At 31.6% G+C, this 17,625-nt stretch overlaps 1 protein-coding gene across 3 annotated transcripts in view; it reads right to left on the bottom strand.

Annotated features, from left to right (window-relative positions):
* Positions 1-498: 498 nt before the first annotated feature.
* Positions 499-17,625, bottom strand: part of LOC142229400 (uncharacterized) — a 77,683-nt gene continuing 60,556 nt past the window's right edge. For all 3 annotated transcript variants that reach the window (XM_075299955.1, XM_075299956.1, XM_075299954.1), the window contains exon 3: positions 499-1,420. In XM_075299955.1, coding sequence (XP_075156070.1) covers positions 615-1,420 — 806 coding nt within the window. In that variant the 3' untranslated portion in view covers positions 499-614. The remainder of the gene's footprint in view (positions 1,421-17,625) is intronic.

The raw sequence follows: 17,625 nt of genomic DNA, 5'->3' as shown, positions 1-17,625 counted from the left end.
ATTTGGTTCTGACAAGGAGCGTTGCTGGTTTTAATTGTAGTTCTTAGGAAAGAAATTACACATAAACATAAAAAATATTTATTTTCTCCGAAACAAAAGTTTAGACTACGAAGTTTTATTTTGATGGCAAATTTGTTTCTTTAGGGTCTATTAGAACTTGTTAGGCAACTTGGTGTTCATTAACAAATATTTATATACGTTTAAACAATTCTTTGTTTATGTTAACCACATCCAACTAGATTTATTTCACCTTGAAAAAAAAAACAAATTTAGCCACAACAGAAAACTTCATTGGTCCAAAATTTCATTTCGGAGGAAAGAAATAAAATATTATCGTGTACATCATATTCAGTTTTCGTTAACTACAATTTCGAAAAAAAAAATTAAAAATATTACATAAATCCATTTTCAGCATTGCTGAAAATAACAAAAGGTTTTGTTTTTTGTGTTTTGTATAATCGATGATTTTCAATACAAAAATGGAGGCGAAAACATAAATCCCAAAAAATGCTATTGGTGTATTTTTCTCATTAAAATTAATAAATTAAATTTAAAATAATGTGTGTTTTTTTTTAAATTTCATTGCTTGGTAGTGCCCAACTGCCTTTACTCTCTTAACTTAAAGCCAATAGGGGTTCGTCTTCGATTTCTTTTTGGCTTGATTTCTTTTTGTATTTTTTCTGTTGTAGTTTGGTCTTAACCAATTTCGTTTTGGATTTACTTGAGTGTTTGGATTTCTTTAGTTTCTTCTCTTCGGCTGCTTTTTCCTTATCCAAAAGTTCCAATTGTTCGAATATATTCTTTGGATGTGGATGATTGCTGGGCTTTGTAGAGTTTTTAGCCTGATAGACAACAACGAAATGTGAAAAGGCCGTATCGACGGGGACATTTATATCGGCAAAGTCTCGGAAATGGGCAAATTGTTCCTCTGGGTAGGTGTATTTTTGCACAAAGTCTATGGTATCTTCTTGATGATAGGGCATTTCTTCTTCAGGATAGAAGGTTCCCCCACGTATAACTCCAAAATCTCCGGATCCTAAAATCGAAGCATCATAGCCACCTTGTCTCTGATTCGAGGCTAAACCTGGTCCCAAATTACCTTCTGGATGAGTTTCTGCATATTTAGGAGAATTAGCGGCATCAGGCAAAGGAAAATAGGGACGAGAGTGACCTAAAGGTGGTGCCTCCCTGAAGAAGGGAGGATAATAATTCTGTGCTGCTTGACTATGGGAATCGGCTGGATTCACCCGTTGTACTGGAGCTGGTATATCCGATCTGGCATTGAATCGAGAGCTGTGGATGGGACGAAATTGTTGAGTGGGTGGTTCGTGATATTGTCTCTCCTGTGATCGTAATATACTTATGGGAGCAAAATCGTTGGGTTCCATAAGCATATCACTATCCTCCTCCGGAAATTCATCTGCAAGTAGAAAAAAAAAAGCAATATATAAAATGTTTATGTATAACAAATGGACTGATGAATATAAACAGATCGTTATAGTAATTTTTAAACGGAACTTCTTATGCAGGAATATATTCCTATAACAAGATTCTTGAATATTGCGTCAACATTGCAATCTCTATTTTAAACCCAAAAAAGTTTAATTGTATTTAATGGTTTTGACCTATATTTAAGGATTTTGGCAACGGTTGCCACTCCTACTAAAAATAATCTCCTAAATTAAAAGAAAATTTTATTTAAAAATTTACCAAATTTGAAAAACGAATAATCTGGAGATTTGGATCCACTTTTGTGGTTACTATGAAAAAAATGTTTTATATTTTATTTTTTTTTTCTGTAGAAGTTTATTTCAATATTGTTATATATTATAATCTCTCTTATTAGCGACAATTACAATAATTAATATATTAATATAATACAATTGCATAAATATCTCTCGAATTGTAAATGTGTCGAATTTTAAATGTTTTAACCATTTTATCTTGTACCAACAAAGGAGAACTTACTCACAATTGAAGAATGTTTTTAGTATCTAAGTCTGTTGCTAATCCCTAAGCCGTACATTAATGTTAAATATTTATATTTGTTATCGATAAGTATTTATCGACTTCAGTGTTTTGGTTGATATCGAATAGATCTGTCAGTCATAGTTGAGAGCTTGTAAAACGAAGTCACCGAGCACGCACTGCTACTCTGTGACAAATAAATAAAATGTTAATCAAATCGCCTACAAATCGTTATATACGTTATACCTGCATAATGGAATTTTATTTATTTTTGCAAAATTTTATTTCTATAGAAAATTTAATTTTTTTTTTTTTGAAAAATTTTACTTCTTTAGAAAATTTTTGCAAAATTTTATTGCTATAGAAAAGATTGTCAAAATTTTATTTCTATAGAAAATTTTGTCAAAATTTTATTTTTATAGAAAATTTTTGCAAAATATTATTTCCATAGAAAATTTTTGCAAAATTTTATTTCCATAGAAAATTTTTGCAAAATTTTATTTCTTTAGAAAAATTTTGCAATATTTTACTTCTTTAGACAATTTTTGCAAATTTTTATTCCTATAAGAAAAATTTGTCAAAATTTTATGTCTATAGAAAATTTTCTCAAAATTTTATTTCTTTAAAAATTTTTTAAAAATTGTATTTCTATAGAAAATTTTCTAAAAATTTATTTCTACCAAAAATTTTGTCAAACCTTTTTTTTATCATAATTTTATTTCTATAGAAAATGTGAATCAAAATTTTATTTCTTTAGAAAATTTTAATCAAAATTTTATTTCTATAGAAAATTTTATCAAAATTTTATTTATCTCAAAATTTTATTTCTAACGAAAAGTTTGTTAAACCTTTTTTTATCACAATTTTATTTCTATGGAAAATTTTGTCAAAATTTTATTTCTATAGAAAATTTTAATCAAAATTTTATATCTTTGGAAAATTTTACTCAAAATATTATTTCTATAGAAAATTTTTTCGAAATTTTATTTCTAAAGAAAATTTTGTCAAAATATTGCGCTTTATTTTGTTGAAGTACATATCAACCACTCTATATTGTCGGCAATCGATATTGCTCTGAAAAACAAACTTGCCTATATCAAAAAAATTTTCTTTAGACTAATGAAGTTTGGTATTGATTCCGAACCAAAGACACAATTTGCTTAAAAATTTGAGTTTTGTGTTCTTGACATTTAACATAGGAAACATATTAGAATTAATTCGTTTTTCTGTTTTTTTTTTTCTTCAAAACTCTTTAAAACGTGTTAATGACAACTTATTATACCCACCACCATAGAATGGTGACGGGGGTATAATAAGTTTATCATTCCGTTTGTAACACATCGAAATATCGATTTCCGACTATACAAAGTATATATATATTCTTCATCAGGGAGAAATTCTAAGACGATATAACGACGTCCCTCTGTCTGTCTGTCTGTTGTAATCACGCTACAGTCTTCAAAACTGAAGTAATCGTGCTGAAATTTTGCACAAACTCGTCTTTTGTCTGCAGGCAGGTCAAGTTTGAAGATGGGCTATATCAGTCCAGGTTTTGATATAGTCCCCATATAAACCGACCTCCCGATTTGGGGTCTTGGGATTATAGAAATCGTAGTTTTTATCCAATGTGCCTGAAATTTGAAATCTAGAGGTATTTTATGACCATAAAGAAGTGTGCCAAAAATTGTGAGTATCGGTCCATGTTTTGGTATGGTCCCCATATAAACCGACCTCCCGATTTGGGGTCTTGGGCTTATAAAACCGTAGTTTCGATCCAATTTGCCTGAAATTGAAAATCTAGAGGTACTTGAGGACCATCAAAAGGTGTGCCGAAAATGGTCCGTATCGTTCAGTGTTTTGGTATAGCCCCCATATAGACCGGTATCCCGATTTTACTTCTTGATGCCTCTAGAATCCGATGTTTTTATCCAATTTGCCTGAAATTGGAAATCTAGAGGTATTTTCCGGCCATAAAGAGGTGTGCCGAAAACGGTGAATATCGGTTCATATTTAAGAACGATCTCCCGATTAACTCCTTGGGTTCCTAGAAACCGTAGTTTTTATCCGATTTGCCCTAAATTTTAAATATGCTGGTATTTTAGGCTCACAAAAACGTGTATCGGATTAAGTTTTTATCGGTCCATTTGGTAATGCCTCCATATAGACCGACTTCAGTTTTTGAGGGTATAGAAGGCGCACTGATCATGAAAATTGCTTCTCAATGTAAAATTTCCAGATTTTACTTTTCGGGTGAAAATCTACAGATTTAAGATTTCAAATCAAGACGTTATTTTAAATTTTCTTACGCACTTACAGGAGATGTTAATGATTCCTCCAAAACTCAAACAAAAATGGTTCTTATAAGTCCAGAATCTGATATAGTCCTCAATAGGTGAAATCTTTAAATTTATCTTCGGGAAGTGTCCTCAAGCCCTCCTGAAATTTCAAAGGAAACCCTAATATTTGATTCATGGTGTTGGGTATTTAAGATTCGGCCCGGCCGAACTTACTGCTGTATATACTTGTTTTTATATATTTTTAAATTCAGACTCGCCTTTATCCTAATATTTCGGATATTTATTGGTTCCTTTTTAAGGCTATATTTTTTTGTTAGTGTTTGAGGGAACTATTTGACCAGTCGTGTAAAGGTTTTAATCTACTCTTACAAATTTATCTTGATTTCTACAACAAATTCCCTTCCGTGTTTATGACAGCTAACACAAAATTTACTTTGTACTTTAATTATAGCAATGCCTATTGTCATAAATAGAAATGTTTTAATCAAATTATAACTCCGAAAAAAAATTGCTTATATGATTTATATATTCCGGTTGATAATTAGACGGTTCCTACTATGTTCTAGTCATCGTAATCATGACGATGTAGAAATTAATTTCGAAAATACTTCTGGTTTTTAGATTGCTAAAGAAAATCGTTTATTTGACCTCTTGGTTCATTCACATCTAAGAGTGTCCAATCATAAATCCGTCCGTCCGTGCAACCATCCATCAAAAATATGGTGGCAAATGGCTGTACAGGCATCGCCACCCCTTTGTTAATTTTCTTAAACACTTAAGCGAATCACAACAACTTCAGACATATGTTCTACCAGCGTATCTTATTTTTTAATTTTTTAAAAACTTTTTTAAAAACTTCTGTAGTCATCTGAGATCATCATTGTGAAGAGGAGGATTCCATGCCACAGCAACTGTAGACACCATATCCATTTGTTGTGCTAACAAACCGTGGATAATTTATGAGAATGTTTGTTCATATCTACAGAGTTTCTTATAAAGGGTGATTTGTTAAGAGCTTGATAACTTTTTTTTAAAAAAAAACGCATAAAATTTGCAAAATCTCATCGGTTCTTTATTTGAAACGTTAGATTGGTCCATGACATTTACTTTTTGAAGATAATTTCATTTAAATGTTGACCGCGGCTGCGTCTTAGGTGGTCCATTCGGAAAGTCCAATTTTGGGCAACTTTTTCGAGCATTTCGGCCGGAATAGCCCGAATTTCTTCGGAAATGTTGTCTTCCAAAGCTGGAATAGTTGCTGGCTTATTTCTGTAGACTTTAGACTTGACGTAGCCCCACAAAAAATAGTCTAAAGGCGTCAAATCGCATGATCTTGGTGGCCAACTTACCGGTCCATTTCTTGAGATGAATTGTTCTCCGAAGTTTTCCCTCAAAATGGCCATAGAATCGCGAGCTGTGTGGCATGTAGCGCCATCTTGTTGAAACCACATGTCAACCAAGTTCAGTTCTTCCATTTTTGGCAACAAAAAGTTTGTTAGCATCGAACGATAGCGATCGCCATTCACCGTAACGTTGCGTCCAACAGCATCTTTGAAAAAATACGGTCCAATGATTCCACCAGCGTACAAACCACACCAAACAGTGCATTTTTCGGGATGCATGGGCAGTTCTTGAACGGCTTCTGGTTGCTCTTCACTCCAAATGCGGCAATTTTGCTTATTTACGTAGCCATTCAACCAGAAATGAGCCTCATCGCTGAACAAAATTTGTCGATAAAAAAGCGGATTTTCTGCCAACTTTTCTAGGGCCCATTCACTGAAAATTCGACGTTGTGGCAGATCGTAAGTCTATTCATGATGAAATGTCAAAGCATACTGAGCATCTTTCTCTTTGACACCATGTCTGAAATCCCACGTGATCTGTCAAATACTAATGCATGAAAATCCTAACCTCAAAAGAATCACCCTTTATATGGCTATGTTGAGATTCTTATAATGTGGTCATTAAGAACAAAACAGAAATGTATTTTTTTCGTTATTGTGAATGTTGGTTACTTTATTTAATTTTCATGACACCCATTCTTTGGTAATGATTATTTGCTTTAATGTTTGCAATTATATACACTTAGACGATTGTGACATGTTCTCCTTAAAACAATGGAAATCAAGGTTATTTTGGGTATAACAGAAACATCTCCATCTTCGTCTTGTTTTTGAAAAATCAATTATAATGAAATTGATTGGAAATCTGGGGAATTCAACCGGGGTTAATTGACTTGGTGTTAAAACATAGATGTTATTTTATATTGTTGCCACAGAATATACACTGAAAAAAATATTGTCGTGAGGTCAAAGATTTCATGTCTTTAAAATACGAATACAAATTTTGCTTAGCATAGAAGACGCATTTCTCTAAAATAAAGTTATTTTCCTTGTCCAAAAGTCGTTAAACTTTTCAATGAAGTCGTATTGTCCTTATAATTAAGTGATTTGACTTAAAAATGGGTATCTTGACATGAAAGAAAAAATTTATAGGCTAAGGTCAACTTGACTTTAATAATTCAGAAAAATTCTTTAAATTTAATGAAATTGTCTTTAAATTTATTGTCTTTTTGCATCTTGACTACAAAGCAAAAAATAGTTCAAATATAGGACATGTTTTTCAAAACTTTATTTTAAAGAAGTTTTTTACTTCAAAAATAGCATAATTTCTACTGGAAGTCGAGTCCTAATTTGGAAAATAAAGTTGCCGTTAACTCGTTTTTAAAGGACTTTGATAGCATATGAAGAAAAAAAGCTGAGAAAGCGAAAAATTTAAATTTGCTTCCTAGAAGCAAGTACACAAAACCTAAATTTAAAAGAGAATTGTGTCTTAAAAGTATCCTTACTTGTATTCTCCACTTCTTTGGCTCGGAATCAATACCAAATTTTTTAAAGTAAAGACAAAATCTTTGGAACCGAGTAGGCTTTTTCTCAGTGTAATTAACAGAATTGGAAAGTCTTGTCACTTAGTAGAAAATGCATGAACAAATAGAAAAGAATGGTGAAACTTGCGAAATTAAAGCGTACGGTATAAAGTGCACTGAACAAGTACCCTCCGAATCTCATGTACCCTCCACCATGGATTGCACAGAAAATTCGATTAAAGAAATCTTTAACCGAATTGCAATGTGTGCTAAAATTTCGTTACATTGTCTTCTAAGTGGGAAGTTCATCCATACAGAGTTTACAGACAAAGGCAGCTTTATATAGAGCAGACTGTAATTAATAATTACACAGAAAAAAATATTGTCGTGAGGTCAAAGATTTCATGTCTTTAAAATACGAATGCAAATTTTCCTTAGCATAGAAGACGCATTTCTCTAATATATAATTTTTTTCCGTCTCCAAAAGTCGATAAACTTTTTAATGAAGTCGTATTGTCCTTATAATTAAGTGATTTGACTTAAAAATGGGTATCATAACATGAAAGAAAAAAATTTTGGGCTAAGGTCAACTTGACTTTAATAATTCAGAAAAATTCTTTAAATTTAATGAAACTGTCTTTAAATTTGTTGTCTTTTTGCATCTTGACTACAAAGCAAAAAATTGTTCAAATATAGGACATGTTTTTTAACACTTTCTTTTAAAGACGTTTTTAACTTGAAACATAGCATAATTTCTACAGGAAGTCGAGTCTGAATTTGGAAAATAAAGTTGTCGTTAAGTCGTTTTTAAAGGATTTTGATAGCATATGAAGAAAAAAAGCTGAATTAACGAAATATTTAAAATTGTATCCTAGAAGCAAGTACACAAAACCCAAATTTAAAAGAGAATTACATCTTAAAAGTATACTTACTTGTATTGTCTGCTTCTATAGCTTGGAATCAATACCAAAATTTTTAAAGTAAAGACAAAATCTTTGGAAATGTGCACGCTTTTTTTCGGTGTATAGAGTTTACAGACAAAGGCAGATTTATATAGAGCAGACTGTAAATAATTATGAAACGATATAAAACAATTTTCGCGCGGTAAAAAGAGATCCAAATTGCAAATGGATCTTGTTCTTCCATGAGACTTCAGAAGTCAAAATCCAAATCGGTCTAAGATTTGTTTTGAGATTTTCACATCTTTGAAATTAAGAAAACTTTCTTTTAAGTACCTGTTATAATTTGGAGTTTTAAACGAAGATTTTTTTGTTTGTGAATACGTTTGTTAATATATCGCTAAAAGAGAATGGAAATTGGATAAATTATAACTGTATCCAATTTTTAATTATATATGGCTTATATATCGGATTATAGATTTTCCTTAAACATATCTTCATTTTAAAGAAGCCACATCTTTGGCTAAAGTATTTTGATGCAACTGAACTTTTTTCCTATTTCAAGCAAATTTAATAAAAATTGCGGTGCCCAAGAAGCCAAATCGGGATATTCGTTTATATACACTGAATCTAAATTTAGTTTAGGTTATGTGGCAGCCCGATGTATCAGGCTCACTTAGATTATTCAGTTCATTGTGATACCACAGTGGTGAACTTCTCTCTTATCACTGAGTGCTGCCCGATTCCATGTTAAGCTCAATGACAAGGGACCTTTTTTATAGCCGAGTCCGAACGGCGTTCCACATTCCAGTGAAACCACTTAGAGAAGCTTTGAAACCCTCAGAAATGTCACCAGCATTACTGAGGTGGGATAATCCACCGATGAAAAACTTTTTGGTGTTTGGTCGTAGCAGGAATCGAACCCACGACCTTGTGTATGCAAGGCGGGCATGCTAACCATTTTATCTTTATTTATCTAAATTTCAGGACATGCAATAATATAAAGGACAAATTTCTTTAAAATAATGAAATTTTAATTAAAAGAAAGTCCAATGTCTTTGATGTAAGGGAAATTTTCCTACAGAAAAGCATTTTTAATTTAAAGAAATTGTCCTTAAGTAATTTGGAATGTTTTGTTTTCTAAGTTGACCTTTGGAATTTTACAATTTTGGGATTTTTCGTTCAAGATTATTTGAAATGTTGAATTTTTAGATTTTTTATCTTAAAACTACATGAAAAACTTTATTAATATAGCGGCAAGGAGAATGAAAATTCCACAAAAGAGATCTATTTTTTAATGATGCTAGATTTAAAGCTAGATAGGTCTAAAAATGTTTTTATTTTAAAGGAGCCGTATGTTTAACAAAATCCTTATTGGAAAGTCAAATTTTTTCGATCCAAGTAAACTTTTTATGAATATAATTATGGAAATAAACTGCCTCTAGATTTCCAATTTCAAATCGAATAAAAATTACGATGTTTTGAAGTCCTAGAAGAACACTCTAGAGATCGGTATATATGGCGGCTGGATGAAGTTGGACCCATAAAAAGCATATTGACATATTGAGCACATTCACAAATAGGATGTAAAATACTTTTAGATTTTTAATTTCTGGAGCCTAAGAAGTCACTTCTGGAGATGGGTCTATATGGGGGCTATACAAAAACATGGACCGATATAAACCGTATTTGGAACACTTATTCGTGGACCCAAAAGTGAATTAACATAAAAAAACGGTGAACACACCAGCAAGGAAAATTTTGATTAATTTAAACAAATTTAAGTTAACTTCAGAAATTTTTAACTAAACTGTATTACAAACGCAGATGTCACGGCGATTTCACAAAAATAAGTAAATATTTAGCGAAAATTTCAAAAACATTTCGTAGATTGAATGAAAAAATTAGAGAAAATTTTAAAAATGTCTTTAGTACCATATGAAGTTTAAGATGGGTGGGTGTGGGAGACACGAATTTAGTATATCCTCATGCTTCATTTGTGTATAATTTTTTTAGTTCACTTAACTAACGTACACAAAAAATAATATCATGGAAATGTTCTAAAAACATAATTATTCCATAAACTAAAATAGAACTAATTTGGCTTTGGTGTCATATAGGGTTCACTGCCATATGGGGTTCACAAAAAAAAAAACAGTGATACACTAATGATTTTGGTATTGATTCTGAGCCAAAGAAGTACGGATACATTTAAGACTTTTTTACTCTTTTAAATTTGAGTTTTGCGTACTTGATTCTAGGAAACAATTTTTAATTTATAAGTTTTTTTTTCAGCTTGGTTCTTTAAATCGACATTTTGATTATGATACATATCCTTAGAAAACAGAACAAACTGTAGCACGCAAATCATTAACATACTAAAGATATGCATGAATTACAGTTAAATCGTCTTAGCATTTCCAATGAGAAATATATACCGCTAATATTTTAATGGAATGGATAAATTTCCTTAAATGTAATTTAATAAGACACTGACAAATGGGAACTAACACAAAATAGACCAACACTCACAATTCTATGTTGAATGTCAAGCATTATCGAATTGCGAATTGAGCACAGTGTGACACTACAATAGCTGCTAAATCGTGACCAGTTGTTGAACTATTTATTCGCATGTCAATGCAATGGCGATTATTCCATTTTCAAAATTACGAAAAATCATACGGAAATATAATCCCATATTTTTTCAATTGGACATTGTTCTTTGAATAGAAACCAGTAAACATCGACACATAAAAGAAATGGAACTGATATGACTGGACCGTATGGACTAAACTAAATGCGATTCATGTAAATTATATCAGTGTGAGACATGTGACATTTTCGACAGTAATGGATGACGGGAATTCATAAATTAACAATGAAGGAGTAAATTGACAATTATTAAATGCTCATTTCTATTATGAAGTGAGTTTGCATATCGATGTTTCCACAAGTAATGATAGAATTTTTTTTTCTGGTATTGGCTTTAATTATAAATAAAGGGTGATTCTTTTGAGGTTAGGATTTTCATGCATTAGTATTTGACAGATCACGTGGGATTTCAGACATGGTGTCAAAGAGAAAGATGCTCAGTATGCTTTGACATTTCATCATGAATAGACTTACTAACGAGCAACGCTTGCAAATCATTGAATTTTATTACCAAAATCAGTGTTCGGTTCGAAATGTATTTATCGACAAATTTTGTTCAGCGATGAGGCTCATTTCTGGTTGAATGGCTACGTAAATAAGCAAAATTGCCGCATTTGGAGTGAAGAGCAACCAGAAGCCGTTCAAGAACTGCCCATGCATCCCGAAAAATGCACTGTTTGGTGTGGTTTGTACGCTGGTGGAATCATTGGACCGTATTTTTTCAAAGATGCTGTTGGACGCAACGTTACGGTGAATGGCGATCGCTATCGTTCGATGCTAACAAACTTTTTGTTGCCAAAAATGGAAGAACTGAACTTGGTTGACATGTGGTTTCAACAAGATGGCGCTACATGCCACACAGCTCGCGATTCTATGGCCATTTTGAGGGAAAACTTCGGAGAACAATTCATCTCAAGAAATGGACCGGTAAGTTGGCCACCAAGATCATGCGATTTGACGCCTTTAGACTATTTTTTGTGGGGCTACGTCAAGTCTAAAGTCTACAGAAATAAGCCAGCAACTATTCCAGCTTTGGAAGACAACATTTCCGAAGAAATTCGGGCTATTCCGGCCGAAATGCTCGAAAAAGTTGCCCAAAATTGGACTTTCCGAATGGACCACCTAAGACGCAGCCGCGGTCAACATTTAATTGAAATTATCTTCAAAAAGTAAATGTCATGGACCAATCTAACGTTTCAAATAAAGAACCGATGAGATTTTGCAAATTTTATGCGTTTTTTTTTTTTAAATTTATCAAGCTCTTAACAAATCACCCTTTAGATTAATTGAACCCGTCACTACTACCGTGATACAGAATATAATAAGTTTGTATACTTGTACGTAAGACCTGTGACCCATCTTTTAGTTATATAAGAATTAATTTCTAAGTTGATTTAGCGATATACGCTTGTCCGTCTTTCTGTGTTCTCATGTTTTTATGTTCTAGGTACAGCTCGCAATTTAAGTCAGACCTTTCTCAAATTTGGCACAGGCTCTTAGATTGACTAAAAGGTAATCACTACTGATTTTCCAAAATTCATTTCAGATTTAGATATAGCAGCTTTATGTATTTGTCATTGACCTGGTCTCAGTTGACGCAATTATAACACAATATTCTTTAAATTTCGAACATGCTGGTTTTCGTATGAACTTCGTAAAACATTCAGACAGATCGGTTTGTATTTATATGGAGCTTCGAATTCGCTTGTTAGTGCTCATTTCGCCATGTATAAACCAAGAAAAATGTTAGGCAGAGTACCATTTTGTAGATCTCCATTTTCGATACTACCTCAAATCCTTGAAATGTTTTGGGTGCTTTAGGTTTATACTCCTATATACATACATTTACGTCAGAACAGATTTGGAAAAAAGTGTTTGCAATTCTAAAAAATCTCTAGATTTAACTGCCCAATGGCACCACTGTTCCAGCAAAAAATTTGGAAGTTGTCTAAAGGCACAGCTTTAAAAGCACTTCCGAACTGAATGGGAAGTTCTTTTCATTCGATTTTTTAAAACTCGCTTGTTTCATATTTTTAATGGGGAATTCTATTTTTTTTTTTGTTTCAAATATCTTAAAAAACACATTAAGCATTAAGAAAATGGTACAAATTATTTAAATTTTGTCGAAAAAAAATGCTAAATCAATTCTAAAAAAGTTGCGCATTTTTGAAAATATTTGAGGACAAACGTTTCAAACAAGCGTTAGAATGCATTAAAATCGTAAAAAAATAACAATTATTGATTTGCCAAAATATCACGTAATTTTATAATTCACATCCAAAACACTGAATTCGGATCACTTCTTAAGATGTGATGCAAATTCAGTGCGACGGCTGTTGAAAAGGTGGACATCCGCCCTATGACAAGCCCATGTTAAATTCATGATCGACTAAGGGATCGTAGTTATATGAGAAGATAATCCACAAACGGAAATCGAAAACTAAGACTAAGGGATTGTAGCTATATGAGAAGATCCCCAGTGGTGATGAGAAATGGTTCAATTTTAGAAGGAATTTCCGTATGTAATTTCCCTACGAAAATTAACGTATAAGACCCATATTGAATCATCTCACTAGAGATCAAAAAGAGATCAAATGATCAAAACAAGCAAGTTCTTTTTTAAGTTTCTTTTCTTTGTAGTTAGTATGGAAAAATGTGGTTTTTCGAGAAAAATGTTTTTATTTTAGAAGTTTATTTCAACATTTGCAATATTATATAATATTAAATTTGTCGAATTTTAAAAGCAAAGATTATAGCTTGTATCAGTAAGGGAATGTTACTACTTCTACAAAAAGAAAGAACTTATTCACAAAGGACTTTGATAGTATGATCTAATACCTCATTCACATTACACTTCCAAAATCCACTTTAACTAGATTTCAACTGTCATTTGCCTTATAAATAAGGGATTTCAAATCAACTTTTAATAGATTTCGAGCCTAATGTGAATGAGGTATAACACGAAAATTACAATTTTTAAAGATATATTAATAGAAGTTTTTATCAAAATTTTATTTCTATAGAACATTTTGTCAAAATTTTATTTCTATAGAAAATTTTATCGAAATTTTATTTCTATGGAAAATTTTTTCAATATTTTATTTCTATAGAATTTTCTTCAAAATTTTATTTCAATAGAAATTTTTTAAAAATTTTACTTCAATAGAAAATGTTGTCAAAATTTTAATTTTGTAGAAAATTTTGTCAATATTTTATTTCTATAGAAATTTTGCCAAAATTTTATTTTTATAGAAAATTGTGTCAAAATTTTATTTTTATAGAAAATTGTGTCAAAATTTTATTTCTATAGAAAATTTTGTCAAAATTGTATTTCTACAGAAAATGTTGTCAAAATTGTATTTCTTATGGAAAATTGTATAAAAATTTTATTTTTGATATAAAATTTTGTCAAAATTTTATTTCTTATAGAAAATTTAGTCCAAATTGTATATCTTACAGAAAATTTTGTCAAAATGTTATTTCTATAAAAAAATTTTCAAAATTTTATTTCTATAGAAAATGTTGTCAAATTTTTTTTCTATACAATTTTTTTTTAAATTTTATTTCAATAAAAATTTTGTCAAAATTTTATTTCTATAGAAAATTTTGTAAAAATTTTATTTCTACAGAAAATATTGTCAAAGTTTTGTTTCTATAGAAAATTTCGTTAAAATATTATTACTACGCAAATTTTGTCCAAATTGTATTTCTTATAGAAAATTGTGTAAAAATTTTATTTTTGATAGAAAATTTTGTTAAAAGTTTATTTCTTAAAGAAAATTTAGTCCGGTCACCTCTGTTGTATCACAATGGACTGAATATTCTAAGTGAGCCATCGGGCTAAGTGATACGTCAGGCTGCCACCTAACCTAAACTAACCTAGTCCAAATTGTATATCTTATAGAAAATTTTGTCAAAAATTTATTTCTATAGGAAATTTTGTCAATTTTTTTTTCTATAGAAAATGTTGTCAAAATTTTATTTCTATTGAATTTTTTTTTTTTAATCTTACTTCCATAGAAAATCTTGTCATAATCTTACTTCCATAGAAAATTTTTACTTCTATAGGAATTGTTGTCGAAATTTTATTTCTATAGAAAATTGAAGTACCTCTTAGTTGGAAGACCTACAAAATATCACGAATTCTATCAATCTACCAAACAGTAATTATTCTACCATTTTTGGTAGAATTCTGCCAACTATGGCAACCGTGCTTAGGGACCGGCTCTGAGCTTTTTGTGTCTATCTAGTCTCTTTCTGGGTGTTGCAAACATATACGTGGACGGACGGAGAAAGGCAAACGGTATATCGACAGAAACATAGGGATTTTATACGGCAGATTTACTTTTTCCATCACTATTCTATGGCGGTCTGTTTAAAATTCGACAGCTCTAAAATCTTTCTATAGCATATTTAGTATTCCATTAAGATTTAAATATCCAAAATTTGTTTACAACAATCTAAGAAATATTTAATCTCATTTTTTATATCAATTCACCATAAATACAAAAAGTTCTTCCATTGCCTTAAGCTGTATGCGGTATTCAAGTCACACAGTTCATATTGTTTACACAAATACTTATATGCTACCGAAATGTAAAGTACATTAAATGCAAAACAAAAGACTTAAGCAACAAACTTGACATATCGCCAAATGCAAACAAGGGCATAGGCATGACAAGTATATTCGGCTAGGCCGAATTTTATGTATGTAATGCCAGGTAGAGAGTATATACCAACATTGTTAAACTAAATTTCACGCGGGTTGAACGAAATTTGCTAGTTCAAGAGATTCCAGAAGTCAAATATAGGGGTCAGTTTATATGGAGGCTATATACAATTATGGACCGACACGGAACAACTTTTATCGTGAGGGTATATATTAACATTCCATACTAAATTTCAAATGGGTTACATGAAATTTGCCACTGCAAAACTCTCAAGAATTAAAAAATAAGGTTTCTATGCCTGCTATATATAATTGGATGGATATGAACCAAATCGTATGAAATTAAAGGCATCCGATACCTCAAGAAGCATATATATCAAAAGGATATATATTTTTTCGATGCGTTACATACGGAATGATAAAGTTGCTATTCCCCCATCCTATGGTGGAGGGTACAAAAAAGACGCAAGTTTATACCATTTCGAACTCTTAACACAAGGCACAACATTCGATTTTTCGATTTACTTGTTTTTGTTTTTGTAGTTGAGAACATATTAAAAAGACATCGACCATAAACAATAAATATGTGTTTAGAATTTTTGAACATGACATTTAACTGGACAGAGGTCTCTTGGTTGTGTGAACAAAACATTTGGTGGCAATGAAATCGAATGAAAAACCACATTGTCGTACGATTACGAGTATTTTCCTTGAAAATAATTATATGTTTGCAAGTGGTAACCAACACAATGCTTACTACATGACTTATGAGAGATTTTTCCAATTGATAATCTCACAAAACTTCACAGAAGAGTGTCAGAAAAATATCAGATAAACATTTTAGGAGTGCTTCGATGACAAATGATCCTAACATTGAGTAGATAATGTACATTTGGACAGTGGAGTGGTGATATGTAATTAAAATTAATTTTTTAATACGTGGGTATTTTAGAACAATATTTAAGCATTTTTCACTAATTAATTCTATGATATTGTGTGAATATATTCAGAAAATTGAAAAATACGAGGAAAAAAATTAATATCCGACTAAATAATGAATATTAAAGTTGTTCAAAAATTGTCAAAGAATTTGTTGCCCATAGATAGGTCTGAGAAAAAATTGTTTTTAACGCGTCAAAAATTGCCTTACAATTTAATACTTTCTTGATCGGAGTCGAAATCTACGACAATAGAAGTGGCCGCCTGTATTTCATAATCAAGTAACAGCATTCAAAAATTGCCAACTTATTCGTTTGTAGACGTAGAGTACACAAAATTTGCCGTTCTGTTTATAAAACATCGATATATCTCGATTAAAAGTATATGTGGTATTTCTAAATATCCTGAAATCGGTAGTGCACTCAAAAAATGTTTACCCGGATCCAATGATGTTGATTTTCTCTTAAAGAGTTTGGTATTGATTCCGAGCCAAAAATGCGGCTTCTTTAATTTGATAATACCCACCACCATAGAATGGTGATGGGGGTGTAATAAGTTTGTCATTCCGTGTGTAACACATCGAAATATCGACTTCCGACTATATAAAGTATATATATTCTTCATCAGGGTAAATTCTAAGATGATATAAGCATGTCCGTCTATCCGTCTGTCTGTTATAATCACGCTACAGCCTTCAATAATTGCGCTATCGTCCTGAAATTTGGTACAGATTCGTTTTTTGGTTGTTGGCAGGTCAAGTTCGTAGATAGCCTATCTAGGAATTTGATCGGTCCAAGTTTTGATATAGTCCCCATATAAACCGATTTCTCGATTTGGGGTCTTGGGCTTATAAAAAATTTAGTTTTTGTCCAATTAGCCTGAAATTGAAAATCTCGGGACCACAAAGAGGTGTGCCGAAAATGGTGCCATCGGAACATGTTTTGGTATAGCCCCCATATAGACCGATCTCCCGATTTTGCTTCTTGGGCGTCTAGAAACTGCATTTTCTATCCGATTTGCCTGAAATTGAAAATCTATAGCTATTTTAGGACCATAAAGAGGTGTGTCGAAAATGGTCCGTATCGGTCCATGTTTTGGTATAGCCCTCATATAGACCGATCTCCCGATTTTTGTTATTGGACGTCTAGAAACTGTATTTTCTATCCGATTTACCAGAAATTGGAAATTTAGAGGTATTTGGGGACCTTAAAGAAGTGTGTCTAAAATAGTCCGTATCGGTCCATGTTTTGGTATAGCCCCCATATAGACGGATCTCCCGATTTTTGTTCTTTGGCTTCTATAAACTGTATTTATTACCCGATTTGCCTGAAA

The sequence above is a fragment of the Haematobia irritans genome, chromosome 3, assembly GCF_050003625.1.
Source record: "Haematobia irritans isolate KBUSLIRL chromosome 3, ASM5000362v1, whole genome shotgun sequence".
NCBI lineage: Eukaryota > Metazoa > Arthropoda > Insecta > Diptera > Muscidae > Haematobia > Haematobia irritans.
The sequence above is the reverse complement of the archived record's forward strand: the minus strand, read 5'-3'. Positions and strand labels throughout refer to the sequence as shown.